Consider the following 16,375-nt stretch of genomic DNA (forward strand, 5'->3'; position numbering starts at 1 on the left):
TGCGACCTTCAAATAAATCCCTGCTGCTTCCCCCTGTTATCAAAACCAAGTCGTACGGTTACTACTCTTTCCAATATGCAGCAGTCCAGTTATGGAACAGTCTTCCAGAGGTTGTCAAACAGGCTGAGACATCATACAATTCAAAACCCGGTTAAAAACATATCTGTTTACTTTGTACAATAATTATTATGGTTTATAATTATTATTATTATTATTATTATTAATAATGTAGTGCCATAGGGACCAACGCATCCTTATTGGCTCTGCTGCCAAACGCAAACAAGAAACAGACAAACTCAAATACCTTAAATTAATAACAAGCCATTTGCTTGTTAGATTTGAATATTGTCTAGTACAATGACTTGCTTGATCACAAATTAACACTTAAGTTCAAATTCCTCAGACTATCGAGACAGTTGCTATGTCACATGATTAGGGGCAAGCTTTTGCTTTTACAAAAAAGACGTTGTACACCCATACAGGAATCTGAATGGATGTGTGTCACAATGGTACTAGGGTTTGCTTATCTGGAGGTTGCTAAGCAAAAGCTTGCCCTGAATCATTTGAAATAATAATAACAAATTCTTATACAACGCATTTCACAATAACCGTATCAATGCTCTTTACATTAGTGCCCTGGTCATGGGGCCAATAACATCCCTGTAATGTTTCTTAGCTCCCTTGGGAGTATACAGCCCCGAGCTTTGTCATACACAATATCAACCTCTACCCTAGCAGGTACCCATTTATACATAGCAAGGGTCTCTATACTAATGAATACTTACAATCTAGATGCAGTTAATCCACTGAAAGCCAAGGATGGGATAGTTGACAATCCTACTGATGTCATATACCTGCCAAAACAATATCAATATTCATTTTATAATCAAATAGTCACCGCGGCCAATGTGGTTAGACTGCAGGACTTGCAATCACGAGGTTGTGGGTTCAAATCCGCCAGCTAACCACATGTTTTCACAATGACTAGAATAAATATTGTCGTCTAGTTACTGAATCACAATTCATTGATTTGTGTGATTCCTTATCATAGAACCAATGTTTGTATGAGAGAGATTGGCTGTTGCCAGCTTGGCGTTTATAACCCTAGTATGAGTATGCCGAGTTCCCTTGATGGGAAGATCATTAAAACAAACAAACAAACAAACAAACAAATATTAGTCAAATTGGATTTTATGAGGGGGGCTAATGTCAGATTGTTCAGTTGTTCGGGGGGCTAACATTACAGAATTGGTAAAAGAAAACTCGTCTAAGATCACAGATTTACATAAAACTTACAGTCTAAAGATGATGAAAGTAAAAGACAGCCCTTGGGGAAGCACGGTGAACTGATGACCCTCCTGTCAAATTACCGCAACCGTTAAGTAAAACTAACAGGCCAAAGGAGGTCATAGAACAGGGCTGCTAGTCAAAAGGGAACAGCTCCGCGCTGTAAACCTAGCGCGACTGTAAACCTATTGCTGTAAAACGCTATGCAAAAGAAGTGGAATGTAAGTCCAGGTGGTAAAGGCAGGGTAAAATAAGACCAAAGCAAGTCACTGTAACGTTCTGCATTGCAGCGGTACAAATCCTCAAATGGGAACACGACTTAAATGCACTGGACACTATTGGTAATCACTGTTAGCATAAAAACTTACTTGTTAACGTTCAATGGAGAGCTGATGATAGTATAAAACATTGTGAGAAACTGCTCCCTCTGAAGTAATGTAGTTTTCGAGAAAGAAGTTATTTCTCACTAAAATATTTGAATTTAATATTGAGACCTCAGAATTTGTTTTTGAGCTTTCGAAATCAAGCATCTGAAAGCACACAAGTTCCTGTGAAAAGGGTGTTTTTCCTTTCATTATTATCTCGCAACTTCGACGATCAATTGAGCTAAAATTTTCACAGGTTTGTTATTTTATGCATACAATGGGATACACCAAGTAAGAAGACTGGTCTTTGACAATTTCTAGGTGTCCAGTGTAATCTTTAAGCCGTGATTGAGAATACTTACAAATATCTGCAGCTGACTGTGTGGAAAGAATAGGAACTTATTGTCCATAGTGGATTGCTGTTCAAACTAATGTCACTATAAACAAAACAAGAAAAGTAATAATAATAGTTTTTTCTTATATATTTGTTTTATGCATGTTTGCCCCAAACAAACTCAAAATAACTGTTAGCATAAAAACTTTAAAACGAGCAATGGGGAGCTGTTGATGTATACAAAATTGTGAGATACGGCTCCCTCTGAAGTAAAATAGTTTGTGAGAAAGAGGTAATTTCTCATTTTAAATAGTAACAAACTTGAGTCCTAAAGCCTTTTTTAGGCATCTGAAAGGTCACAAAATTTGAGCAACAAGGGTGTTATTTCTTTCCTTATTCTCTTGCAACTTCAATGACCAATTCATGCAAATTTTTCACAGAATTGTTATTTTATGAATATGTTAGGATACACATACACATACATGTCAGTGGGAATAAGTGGGAATGCTGGTCTTTGACAATACTACCAAAGGTGTCCAGTGTCTATAATGATACTTACTAAGTGCATGAAACATCCTTGAAAGCATCCGGCTCAATGAAGGAAATATCATTGTCTGATAAGTGAGAATGGTGGTCTTTGACAATACTACCAAAGGTGTCCAGTGCCTATAATGATACTTACTAAGTGCATGAAACATCCTTGAAAGCATCCGGCTCAATGAAGGAAATATCATTGTCTGATAAGTGGGAATGGTGGTCTTTGACAATACTACCAAAGGTGTCCAGTGTCTATAATGATACTTACTAAGTGCATGAAACATCCTTGAAAGCATCCGGCTCAATGAAGGAAATATCATTGTCTGATAAGTGGGAATGCTGGTCTTTGACAATACTACCAAAGGTGTCCAGTGCCTATAATGATACTTACTAAGTGCATGAAACATCCTTGAAAGCATCCGTCTCAATGAAGGAAATATCATTGTCTGATAAGTGGGAATGCTGGTCTTTGACAATACTACCAAAGGTGTCCAGTGCCTATAATGATACTTACTAAGTGCATGAAACATCCTTGAAAGCATCCGTCTCAATGAAGGAAATATCATTGTCTGATAAGTGGGAATGCTGGTCTTTGACAATACTACCAAAGGTGTCCAGTGCCTATAATGATACTTACTAAGTGCATGAAACATCCTTGAAAGCATCCGGCTCAATGAAGGAAATATCATTGTCTGATAAGTGGGAATGCTGGTCTTTGACAATACTACCAAAGGTGTCCAGTGTCTATAATGATACTTACTAAGTGCATGAAACATCCTTGAAAGCATCCGTCTCAATGAAGGAAATATCATTGTCTGATAAGTGGGAATGCTGGTCTTTGACAATACTACCAAAGGTGTCCAGTGCCTATAATGATACTTACTAAGTGCATGAAACATCCTTTAAAGCATCCGGCTCAATGAAGGAAATATCATTGTCTGATAAGTGGGAATGCTGGTCTTTGACAATACTACCAAAGGTGTCCAGTGCCTATAATGATACTTACTAAGTGCATGAAACATCCTTGAAAGCATCCGGCTCAATGAAGGAAATATCATTGTCTGATAAGTGGGAATGGTGGTCTTTGACAATACTACCAAAGGTGTCCAGTGTCTATAATGATACTTACTAAGTGCATGAAACATCCTTGAAAGCATCCGTCTCAATGAAGGAAATATCATTGTCTGATAAGTGGGAATGGTGGTCTTTGACAATACTACCAAAGGTGTCCAGTGCCTATAATGATACTTACTAAGTGCATGAAACATCCTTGAAAGCATCCGGCTCAATGAAGGAAATATCATTGTCTGATAAGTGGGAATGCTGGTCTTTGACAATACTACCAAAGGTGTCCAGTGCCTATAATGATACTTACTAAGTGCATGAAACATCCTTGAAAGCATCCGGCTCAATGAAGGAAATATCATTGTCTGATAAGTGGGAATGCTGGTCTTTGACAATACTACCAAAGGTGTCCAGTGTCTATAATGATACTTACTAAGTGCATGAAACATCCTTGAAAGCATCCGTCTCAATGAAGGAAATATCATTGTCTGATAAGTGGGAATGCTGGTCTTTGACAATACTACCAAAGGTGTCCAGTGCCTATAATGATACTTACTAAGTGCATGAAACATCCTTGAAAGCATCCGGCTCAATGAAGGAAATATCATTGTCTGATAAGTGGGAATGCTGGTCTTTGACAATACTACCAAAGGTGTCCAGTGCCTATAATGATACTTACTAAGTGCATGAAACATCCTTGAAAGCATCCGGCTCAATGAAGGAAATATCATTGTCTGATAAGTGGGAATGGTGGTCTTTGACAATACTACCAAAGGTGTCCAGTGTCTATAATGATACTTACTAAGTGCATGAAACATCCTTGAAAGCATCCGTCTCAATGAAGGAAATATCATTGTCTGATAAGTGGGAATGCTGGTCTTTGACAATACTACCAAAGGTGTCCAGTGCCTATAATGATACTTACTAAGTGCATGAAACATCCTTGAAAGCATCCGTCTCAATGAAGGAAATATCATTGTCTGATAAGTGGGAATGCTGGTCTTTGACAATACTACCAAAGGTGTCCAGTGCCTATAATGATACTTACTAAGTGCATGAAACATCCTTGAAAGCATCCGGCTCAATGAAGGAAATATCATTGTCTGATAAGTGGGAATGGTGGTCTTTGACAATACTACCAAAGGTGTCCAGTGTCTATAATGATACTTACTAAGTGCATGAAACATCCTTGAAAGCATCCGGCTCAATGAAGGAAATATCATTGTCTGATAAGTGGGAATGCTGGTCTTTGACAATACTACCAAAGGTGTCCAGTGTCTATAATGATACTTACTAAGTGCATGAAACATCCTTGAAAGCATCCGGCTCAATGAAGGAAATATCATTGTCTGATAAGTGGGAATGGTGGTCTTTGACAATACTACCAAAGGTGTCCAGTGTCTATAATGATACTTACTAAGTGCATGAAACATCCTTGAAAGCATCCGGCTCAATGAAGGAAATATCATTGTCTGATAAGTGGGAATGCTGGTCTTTGACAATACTACCAAAGGTGTCCAGTGTCTATAATGATACTTACTAAGTGCATGAAACATCCTTGAAAGCATCCGGCTCAATGAAGGAAATATCATTGTCTGATAAGTGGGAATGCTGGTCTTTGACAATACTACCAAAGGTGTCCAGTGCCTATAATGATACTTACTAAGTGCATGAAACATCCTTGAAAGCATCCGGCTCAATGAAGGAAATATCATTGTCTGATAAGTGGGAATGGTGGTCTTTGACAATACTACCAAAGGTGTCCAGTGTCTATAATGATACTTACTAAGTGCATGAAACATCCTTGAAAGCATCCGGCTCAATGAAGGAAATATCATTGTCTGATAAGTGGGAATGGTGGTCTTTGACAATACTACCAAAGGTGTCCAGTGTCTATAATGATACTTACTAAGTGCATGAAACATCCTTGAAAGCATCCGTCTCAATGAAGGAAATATCATTGTCTGATAAGTGGGAATGCTGGTCTTTGACAATACTACCAAAGGTGTCCAGTGCCTATAATGATACTTACGAAGTGCATGAAACATCCTTGAAAGCATCCGGCTCAATGAAGGAAATATCATTGTCTGATAAGTGGGAATGGTGGTCTTTGACAATACTACCAAAGGTGTCCAGTGTCTATAATGATACTTACTAAGTGCATGAAACATCCTTGAAAGCATCCGGCTCAATGAAGGAAATATCATTGTCTGATAAGTGGGAATGGTGGTCTTTGACAATACTACCAAAGGTGTCCAGTGTCTATAATGATACTTACTAAGTGCATGAAACATCCTTGAAAGCATCCGTCTCAATGAAGGAAATATCATTGTCTGATAAGTGGGAATGGTGGTCTTTGACAATACTACCAAAGGTGTCCAGTGCCTATAATGATACTTACTAAGTGCATGAAACATCCTTGAAAGCATCCGGCTCAATGAAGGAAATATCATTGTCTGATAAGTGGGAATGCTGGTCTTTGACAATACTACCAAAGGTGTCCAGTGCCTATAATGATACTTACTAAGTGCATGAAACATCCTTGAAAGCATCCGGCTCAATGAAGGAAATATCATTGTCTGATAAGTGGGAATGCTGGTCTTTGACAATACTACCAAAGGTGTCCAGTGTCTATAATGATACTTACTAAGTGCATGAAACATCCTTGAAAGCATCCGTCTCAATGAAGGAAATATCATTGTCTGATAAGTGGGAATGCTGGTCTTTGACAATACTACCAAAGGTGTCCAGTGCCTATAATGATACTTACTAAGTGCATGAAACATCCTTGAAAGCATCCGGCTCAATGAAGGAAATATCATTGTCTGATAAGTGGGAATGCTGGTCTTTGACAATACTACCAAAGGTGTCCAGTGCCTATAATGATACTTACTAAGTGCATGAAACATCCTTGAAAGCATCCGGCTCAATGAAGGAAATATCATTGTCTGATAAGTGGGAATGGTGGTCTTTGACAATACTACCAAAGGTGTCCAGTGTCTATAATGATACTTACTAAGTGCATGAAACATCCTTGAAAGCATCCGTCTCAATGAAGGAAATATCATTGTCTGATAAGTGGGAATGCTGGTCTTTGACAATACTACCAAAGGTGTCCAGTGCCTATAATGATACTTACTAAGTGCATGAAACATCCTTGAAAGCATCCGTCTCAATGAAGGAAATATCATTGTCTGATAAGTGGGAATGCTGGTCTTTGACAATACTACCAAAGGTGTCCAGTGCCTATAATGATACTTACTAAGTGCATGAAACATCCTTGAAAGCATCCGGCTCAATGAAGGAAATATCATTGTCTGATAAGTGGGAATGGTGGTCTTTGACAATACTACCAAAGGTGTCCAGTGTCTATAATGATACTTACTAAGTGCATGAAACATCCTTGAAAGCATCCGGCTCAATGAAGGAAATATCATTGTCTGATAAGTGGGAATGCTGGTCTTTGACAATACTACCAAAGGTGTCCAGTGTCTATAATGATACTTACTAAGTGCATGAAACATCCTTGAAAGCATCCGGCTCAATGAAGGAAATATCATTGTCTGATAAGTGGGAATGGTGGTCTTTGACAATACTACCAAAGGTGTCCAGTGTCTATAATGATACTTACTAAGTGCATGAAACATCCTTGAAAGCATCCGGCTCAATGAAGGAAATATCATTGTCTGATAAGTGGGAATGCTGGTCTTTGACAATACTACCAAAGGTGTCCAGTGTCTATAATGATACTTACTAAGTGCATGAAACATCCTTGAAAGCATCCGGCTCAATGAAGGAAATATCATTGTCTGATAAGTGGGAATGCTGGTCTTTGACAATACTACCAAAGGTGTCCAGTGCCTATAATGATACTTACTAAGTGCATGAAACATCCTTGAAAGCATCCGGCTCAATGAAGGAAATATCATTGTCTGATAAGTGGGAATGGTGGTCTTTGACAATACTACCAAAGGTGTCCAGTGTCTATAATGATACTTACTAAGTGCATGAAACATCCTTGAAAGCATCCGGCTCAATGAAGGAAATATCATTGTCTGATAAGTGGGAATGGTGGTCTTTGACAATACTACCAAAGGTGTCCAGTGTCTATAATGATACTTACTAAGTGCATGAAACATCCTTGAAAGCATCCGTCTCAATGAAGGAAATATCATTGTCTGATAAGTGGGAATGGTGGTCTTTGACAATACTACCAAAGGTGTCCAGTGCCTATAATGATACTTACTAAGTGCATGAAACATCCTTGAAAGCATCCGTCTCAATGAAGGAAATATCATTGTCTGATAAGTGGGAATGGTGGTCTTTGACAATACTACCAAAGGTGTCCAGTGCCTATAATGATACTTACTAAGTGCATGAAACATCCTTGAAAGCATCCGTCTCAATGAAGGAAATATCATTGTCTGATAAGTAACTGTAACAAATCAAAAAGTTGTGTCATAAAATAATAAAATAATACTGGGTTCTTAAAACGCTCAGTATTTTTTTTCTGCAAGGTATATGGGAGCTATATTTTGAAGTACAGCACCTTGTAAACTATTACATCGTGCTAAGTAGCACCATGTAATGGTTTACAAGATGCTGTAGTGCATTACATGTATGCTGCCAATCAAGACAGGAACACCAGACAAACCCCTTCTCTTTTCTATAAGTGCACTGTGTTTGAACACCTAACACTGCTTATGACAACCAAGGTTCTAATACAAAAATACTGGTGGGATTCGAACCCATAACCATCGTATTCTACTATCTCACCCCTGAGGAATATCAAAACTATTGGTAGGGATCGAACCCATTCAGAACGGCCAGTGAGACCAAAGCTATATATGGGATTCGAACCCATAACCATCGTATTCTACCATCAGAACACCCAGTGAGACCAAAGTTATATATGGGATTCGAACCCATAACCATCGTATTCTACCATCAGAACACCCAGTGAGACCAAAGCTATATATGGGATTCGAACCCATAACCATCGTATTCTACCATCAGAACACCCAGTGAGACCAAAGCTATATATGGGATTCGAACCCATAACCATCGTATTCTACCATAAGAACACCCAGTGAGACCAAAGCTATATATGGGATTTGAACCCATAACCATCGTATTCTACCATCAGAACACCCAGTGAGACCAAAGCTATATATGGGATTCGAACCCATAACCATTGTATTCTACCATCAGAACACCCAGTGAGACCAAAGCTATATATGGGATTCAAACCCATAACCATCGTATTCTACCATCAGAACACCCAGTGATTCCAAAGCTATATATGGGATTCGAACCCATAACCATCGTATTCTACCATAAGAACACCCAGTGAGACCAAAGCTATATATGGGATTCAAACCCATAACCATCGTATTCTACCATCAGAACACCCAGTGAGACCAAAGCTATATATGGGATTCGAACCCATAACCATCGTATTCTACCATCAGAACACCCAGTGAGACCAAAGCTATATTTTGGATTCGAACCCATAACCATGGTATTCTACCATCAGAACACCCAGTGAGACCAAAGCTATATATGGGATTCGAACCCATAACCATCGTATTCTACCATAAGAACACCCAGTGAGACCAAAGCTATATATGGGATTCGAACCCATAACCATCGTATTCTACCATCAGAACACCCAGTGAGACCAAAGCTATATATGGGATTCAAACCCATAACCATCGTATTCTACCATCAGAACACCCAGTGAGACCAAAGCTATATATGGGATTCGAACCCATAACCATTGTATTCTACCATAAGAACACCCAGTGAGACCAAAGCTATATATGGGATTCGAACCCATAACTATCGTATTCTACCATCAGAACACCCAGTGAGACCAAAGCTATATATGGGATTCGAACCCATAACCATCGTATTCTACCATAAGAACACCCAGTGAGACCAAAGCTATATATGGGATTCGAACCCATAACCATCGTATTTTACTATCAGAACACCCAGTGAGACCAAAGCTATATATGGGATTCGAACCCATAACCATCGTATTCTACCATCAGAACACCCAGTGAGACCAAAGCTATATATGGGATTCGAACCCATAACCATCGTATTTTACCATCAGAACACCCAGTGAGACCAAAGCTATATATGGGATTCGAACCCATAACTATCGTATTCTACTATCAGAACACCCAGTGAGACCAAAGCTATATATGGGATTCGAACCCATAACTACCGTATTTTACCATCTTTGGGATCTCAAAACTAATGGTATGGTTCGAACCCATAGCCATCGTATTATACTATCAGAACACCCAGTTATTCCAAAGCTACTAAGTGGGATTCGAACCCATAACCATTGTATTTTACCAACTTAGGGATCTCCTAGCTACAAGTGGGATTCGAACCCTTAACCATTGTATTTTACCAACTTAGGGATCTCCTAGCTACAAGTGGGATTCGAACCCTTAACCATTGTATTCTACCATCAGAACACCCAGTGATTCCAAAGCTACAAGTGAGATTCGAACCCATCTTAGTGATCTGAAAGCTACTGGAATGGGGTTCGAACCCATAACCATAGTATTCCATCATTTGACGACCGAGTGTGCCAGTAAGAACAGGCCAGTTCCAGTTTGCCAGATCCATGGGAATCTCACACAATTAGCCCTTGGTTTTTGTTTTCTAAAAAATTTAAGACGCTTTTCTAAAAAGCCTAAACTTACAGATAACTTCCTTTGATATTTTTAAAGGTTCCATTCTGGACGCTTGTGATAAAATTCTGCCGGAAAGATCTATAAAAAACCAGAGGGAAATGAAAACAAAAATAGATTTCTGTTTGAAACTGCTAGCGGACACTTTGGTAAAGGCACAAGTAATTGATACTTTAGGTAGCAATATGATCGGTAAAGTCTCAATTAATTTGATTTTGCACATAAATAGCGGACACTTTGGTAAAGGATCAAGTAATTGATACTTTAGGTAGCAATATGATTGGTAAAATTTCATTTATTTGGTACTTACTTACAAAAAGCAGTCAATTTGATAAAGGCACAAATATGTGATATTTTAAGTACATGTAGTACCACGATCGGTAAGGTCTCACTCATTTGGTACCAACATGTGAAATGACACAAATAATGTGTGCTTTAGGTAGCAGTACAAAATGTAAAGTCTCAATTATTGAATACTTACATATAATAAAAACTCATATCAGCAAAGTCTCCTCCGTTGGGTATTTTGGTGAGCCGATTATTCTGAAGATATATCCTGCTTGTTGAAGTGATATGAGCAAAGGATCCATCCTCAATATACGCAATCTCATTATTATGAAAATAAACATTGCCAGAAAGCGGACAATCCTCAATTGTGGTTCTCAAGATCCGACCAATTTTGTTGTCATACAGATATCTGTAGATTAAAAGAAATGTTAATTTGTGACAATTGTCCCAATGACTATAATCCAACACAGGCCGATACAGATGAGAATCGATATGGAGATGTTTATGATGTCTTTGGAGGAACTGACAAAGACATGTAACTATTGTGGCAATTTTGTAACAATGGTCACAAAGTTCAAACTCTGGTGTTTCTGATCAGCAGAGTGTGGGTTTTAATCCCCCAGTCGTGACCCTTTTGCCTATAATATAAGCAAGACACTTAACCATTGCTTCGTCCTTCGGATGGGACGTAAAGCCGTTGGCCCCATTTGTTGTGTAACGCATGTCAAAGAACACAGTGCACTTATCGAAAAGGGAAGGGGTTCGCCCCGGTGTTCCTGGCTGTGGCTGCTAAATGCGCCGTAGCACCTTGTAAACCCTTATAAGATGCTACATAGTTGGGTCTCAGAATTCATCACTGCAATAACCTATCTTTCTGACAGTTTGTATATACTCAGCGCCTTGAGTACCTTGTTTGCTAGATGCGCTATATAAGACTTTGATATAATTATTAATATTTAAAACTATGTTGAAGATTATTCACATCTATGTAAGAACCCCATTCTGCAGCTTGGTAATTTCTGGTTATTTGTTAACCCTTCTCATGTTGATTTCTGCTTTTGTTATTGCATTGTTTTTGTACATTTTGTCTCTGTATTTGGTGCTTTTGCCCTGGTTTTACTATAGTCTCAAAGGACACACACAGCATAGGGCTTAGAAACGGTATTAGTATCTGTTTTGGATTGAAAGCTAAGGCCATCTACCCTACTCATTTTTTTATTATTACAGATCTTGATTACAGACAAACAGTTGCCACAGGGGTCCACCACGCTGAAGAGAGGCGCACTTCCTTGCTGCAGGAGAAGAGGCAGAGGAGGAAATTGCGAGTAGCAGCCCCCACCCCTGTGTCAGCCCCCTCCCCGTACGTCTGCAACAACTGTGGCAGAGACTGCCATGCAAGAATCGGACTTCTCAGCCACAGCCGTAGCTGCAAGAGAGAGGACAACCCACTGGGCGCAGTCCATCGTCAGTATTGACGGACGGATGCCTACTACTGCTACTGATATTGTACAGATGTGCTGATTTACTTACAAGTTAGCTAGTGATGTACAACCATCAAACGCGGTGTCTGGTATAACATCAATTTCATTATATTGCAGAGACAGAGAAGACAGCATTGTGAGATTCCGGAATGGGTTCTCATGCAGGAAGTAAAAATCATTATAACTCAAGTCTCTGTAAATAAACAAAACAATTGTCAAATTAATAACTTAAAAAAAATATATATATATATTCATAAATACCTCAGACAGTTTCGCTATTCCTATTGGTGGAGAGCGCGTCACGTGGGTGTGTATAAACCTTTGTTTATGCCCGGTAAAAAGTGTTAATTCATGGGCGTGACACGCCCATTTAAGGAGATTGCGCTCAAACGCTTAAAAATCACACATTAGAAAACATTAAAACAAAAGCAAATCCAGATTATTGCAAAAACAGCACCCACAAAACACCATAACAACAGAAGAAGGGACAACGGTTTAAAAACAAAAACATAGCCAAACACGAATGGACTAAAAAACCTCAAACATAGCCAAACACGAATGGACTAAAAACCCTCAACAGCCAAAATAAAACTGGTACAGAGAACAACTTTTAAAACTATGAAGCAGGAGCTAAAACATAAATGAATAAAACATACAATTAAAAACCCACCACAGTAACAAACAAAAGAGGCCCACAGTCAGCTACACCCCCCCCCCCAGCCAAATTAAAACTGGTACCAAAGAACATCTTGTTCCTTTAAAGGCAGTGGACACTTTTGGTAATTACTCAAAATAATTATTATCATAAAATCTTACTTGGTACCGAGTAATGGGGAGAGGTTGATGGTATACATTGTGAGAAACGGCTCCCTCTGAAGTGACGTAGTTTTGTGACGAATTTGACTTCGAGACCTCAGATTTAGAATTTGAGGTCCCAAAATCAAGCATATGAAAGCACACATCTCTGTGTGACAAGGGTGTTTTTTCCTTCATTATTATCTCGCAACTTCGACAACCAACTTTCACAGGTTTGTTTTTTTCTGCATATGTTGAGATACACCAAGTGAGAAGACTGGTCTTTGGCAATTACCAATAGTGTCCAGTGTCTTTAATAATACTATTAATAACAATTTGGCATATTCCACAATACTCACATGGTCCTAATATCCAATGGGAAAGCTCCATTCTCAACAGAGATAATTTTGTTTGATTGAAGAGACAACGATCTTAGCGTGGTGACGTTTGAAAATGCTCCAGCTAACAGAAAAGTCAAGTCATTGCTTCCTAGATACCTGGAAATAAGAAAAGAACCATTCAAATAAGACTCAATGCAATTCGCATTAATAACAATAATAATGAACAGTTTTTATGTAGGGCAAAATTACAGTGAAGTCTCAAAGCGCTTTTGGAAAGTCAAGAGAGAAAAACCAGGACTATTGAACACCAAAAATACACAAAATACTGAAAGAACTACAAAATGCCTACAATGAAAAATATAAGTTATTGAGAAAAAGATATGTCTTCAAAATAGACTGAAACTGTTCTAGAGAGGAGCTTTCTTCTACATTATTAGGGAGATGCAACCTGAAAAGCCTTTTGCCATGTTATGTTTTGGTGGTGGCTGGAAAAGGAGTGAGGAGATTTTGCAAGCAAGAACGAAGATTTCTAGTCGGCAATAGTCGTGGATTAATTCTTTGAGATACATGTATTGAGGAGCTATACCATGTTTGCATTTGAGTGTCGTAACTAGGAGTTTGAAAATTATTCTCTGTTTAACTGGTAACAAATGTAACTTATACAAAATTGGGGAAATGTGAACAAGTAGAAGTCTTGCCGGAAGAGTTTTGAATTCGTTGAAACTTATCAAGAAGAGAGTCGGGTAACCCATACAACAGACCATTACTTTTATTAAAGACACTGGACACCTTTGGTAATTGTCAAAGACCAGTCCTCTCACTTGGTGTATCTCAACATATGCATAACATAACAAACCTGTGAAAATTTGAGCTCAATTGGTCGTCAAAGTTGCGAAATAATAATGAAAGAAAACATGTGTGCTTTCAGATGCTTGATTTAGAGCCTTAGATTTTGAGGTCTCAGAATAAAATTCAAATATTTTAGTGAAAAAGATACTTCTTTCTTGACAACTACATGTACTTTACTTCAGAGGGAGCCGTTTCTCACAATATTTTATACTATCATTAGCTCTCCATTGCTCAATACAAATTAACAATTTCATAAAGCTGTTTTAAAAGCAGACAATACTGCATGATAAATTTCTTTGTTAATGAGTGGGGCACAAGTTGAACCAACATAAACATTCAGGAGTTTTAGCCGGTAACAGTTTCTGTTATTAGTAAGATGTTTTTATGCTTACTGGCTTCATATCCATGGCCTATCTCCTGTCTATATGCCTATATCTGACCTTCAACATAAATACATTCCTGTTTATCCTCTTCACTCTGCTGGACAATCCATACCGACTCAAATTAACTTTTCCACTAAATTCTACCGTCAAAGAGCCTTCCACTTCATTGCACCTTCATTATGGAACGACTTACCTCTTCATATTCGTCAAGCTGCCTCTCTTCAGTCTTTCAAGGGACTTTTAAAGACTCATTTGTTTGAATCTTTCTTTTGTAACACTTGCTTTCAGTAAACCTTGTAATTGTTCTTTGTTTTGTGTATAGAGGCTCATGCATTATGCGCATTATAAATGCCTCATATTATTATTGAGAAATATGTGCTGCACGCTTGAGTAGTCAAATGCTGCAGTTACATGTACCAGCAGTGGTTTTTGTCAAAACAATTCGGTAACAAAAGGGTTAAGAAATATTGGACTGATAGATTACAGTGTACTTACAGTGTACTCAGGCTGAGAGCTCTGTCTTGGTATTGCACGGCTGGAGGGACATACTTGAAGTTATTAGAACCAAGATACCTGCAATCAAATTAAACCAATGAGTTTAAGTGATTGAACTCTGTTTGAGTGATAAGGCCTGGTAAAAAGAAAATACCAGTTGATCGTCCGGGTTTTTAAGCCATGCTTACAATACAATGTCTACGCAGTGCAGTCAACCCTCCTACTATTTGACCATTTTATATTATCCACTGTGGTTTTGAATGCATGATAAACAATGCCAGCTCTCAATAATATTGTGCAATAAAGGCAAGCATAGTACACAACACAAGAAAATGCTCGAGACTCGTCTATACCCAAATACTTGACTGTTTTATATGACTATATATTGGAACAACTTTAGTTTCAACTTTTCTGTTGCATCTTCTGTAGGCTCTTTGTAACCTTAGGAAAAAAGGCGCCTGATATAAATACTTATGTGTATGTGTATATAACATTTCCTTGCTAAAGTAGTAGTCCCAGCCAATTTTCTATACCTTCTCTAGTAGTTAAAAAGCAGGACAGTTCTTTTCAGAACTGAGAAGTCTCCCGAACAATCTGATAAACCTACTCTGCGGTAGTAAAATAAAGAAAGACAGTTCTCTAAGAACAAACTCTACCTATGGTGTTACTGCAAACCAAATACATTTTTTCTTTTAGATTTCTAAATTTTACAGTCCATTTTTGATGCACTCGCGCAAATTTTTACCTTTTGCTTTGAATGTCTTTTAATCCATACCTGCCAACCATTCTAATTTAGGCGTAATCATTACGGAAATATTATTTTTTCAAAAGCATTTCTTCAAAATCATGTACATTGTTAATTTAATACAGTGATTTATGAATATTTTGAACGGTTTGATGTATCAATTATTTATCCGTCTTGTTTTCCCATGGAGGTACATGTAGATGTTTTCCAAGCAATATATTTGTCGCGTAAAATGCGTAAAATGCTCCACGTTGGTCTTTCATTGGAGCCGTTGTTAATTTTTCGTCTAGCGCGATGGCCATATTATACACGTACTTCAATGCCATTGTTCCATTGCACCAAGAGAGGGCGCTTTACTAAAAGCTGTAATAAATAGCCAACACCTTGAGACAAGACTAGGCGCACATGGTTTTCCCACACAACATACGTGTATGTGAGTGTGTTCTTTTGCGACAAGTAATATGGCAGTCAGACCATGCATATGGATTCCTTTGGGGAACTTAAGTCACTGGACAGTTTTCACGTGACATCTCTATGAGAACGTGTATCTAAAAACATTGAAAAACGGGTCCTTTTTCGCATCTATCGCCACCACAACATTATTTAACAAAGTATACCTTAGTTCTTGCAACATTATGACCCTAACATTGCATTCTTTTAGAAAATACAAAAAACACTGGAAAAAAAATGTTTTTCA

The 16,375-nt window shown here is 38.2% G+C and overlaps 1 protein-coding gene across 1 annotated transcript in view; it reads right to left on the reverse strand.

Annotated features, from left to right (window-relative positions):
* Nucleotides 1-16,375, reverse strand: part of LOC117299613 (chaoptin-like) — a 66,142-nt gene that overhangs the window by 21,710 nt on the left and 28,057 nt on the right. The window contains exons 17-24 of the mRNA XM_033783161.1: nt 14,934-15,011; nt 13,225-13,362; nt 12,120-12,263; nt 10,783-10,998; nt 10,314-10,382; nt 7,958-8,023; nt 2,015-2,089; nt 786-854 (exon numbers count right to left, since the gene is read on the reverse strand). Of these exons, the coding sequence (XP_033639052.1) occupies nt 786-854; nt 2,015-2,089; nt 7,958-8,023; nt 10,314-10,382; nt 10,783-10,998; nt 12,120-12,263; nt 13,225-13,362; nt 14,934-15,011 (855 nt within the window). The remainder of the gene's footprint in view (nt 1-785; nt 855-2,014; nt 2,090-7,957; nt 8,024-10,313; nt 10,383-10,782; nt 10,999-12,119; nt 12,264-13,224; nt 13,363-14,933; nt 15,012-16,375) is intronic.

This window comes from Asterias rubens, chromosome 14 (assembly GCF_902459465.1).
Source record: "Asterias rubens chromosome 14, eAstRub1.3, whole genome shotgun sequence".
In the NCBI taxonomy this organism is placed as follows: Eukaryota; Metazoa; Echinodermata; class Asteroidea; order Forcipulatida; family Asteriidae; genus Asterias; species Asterias rubens.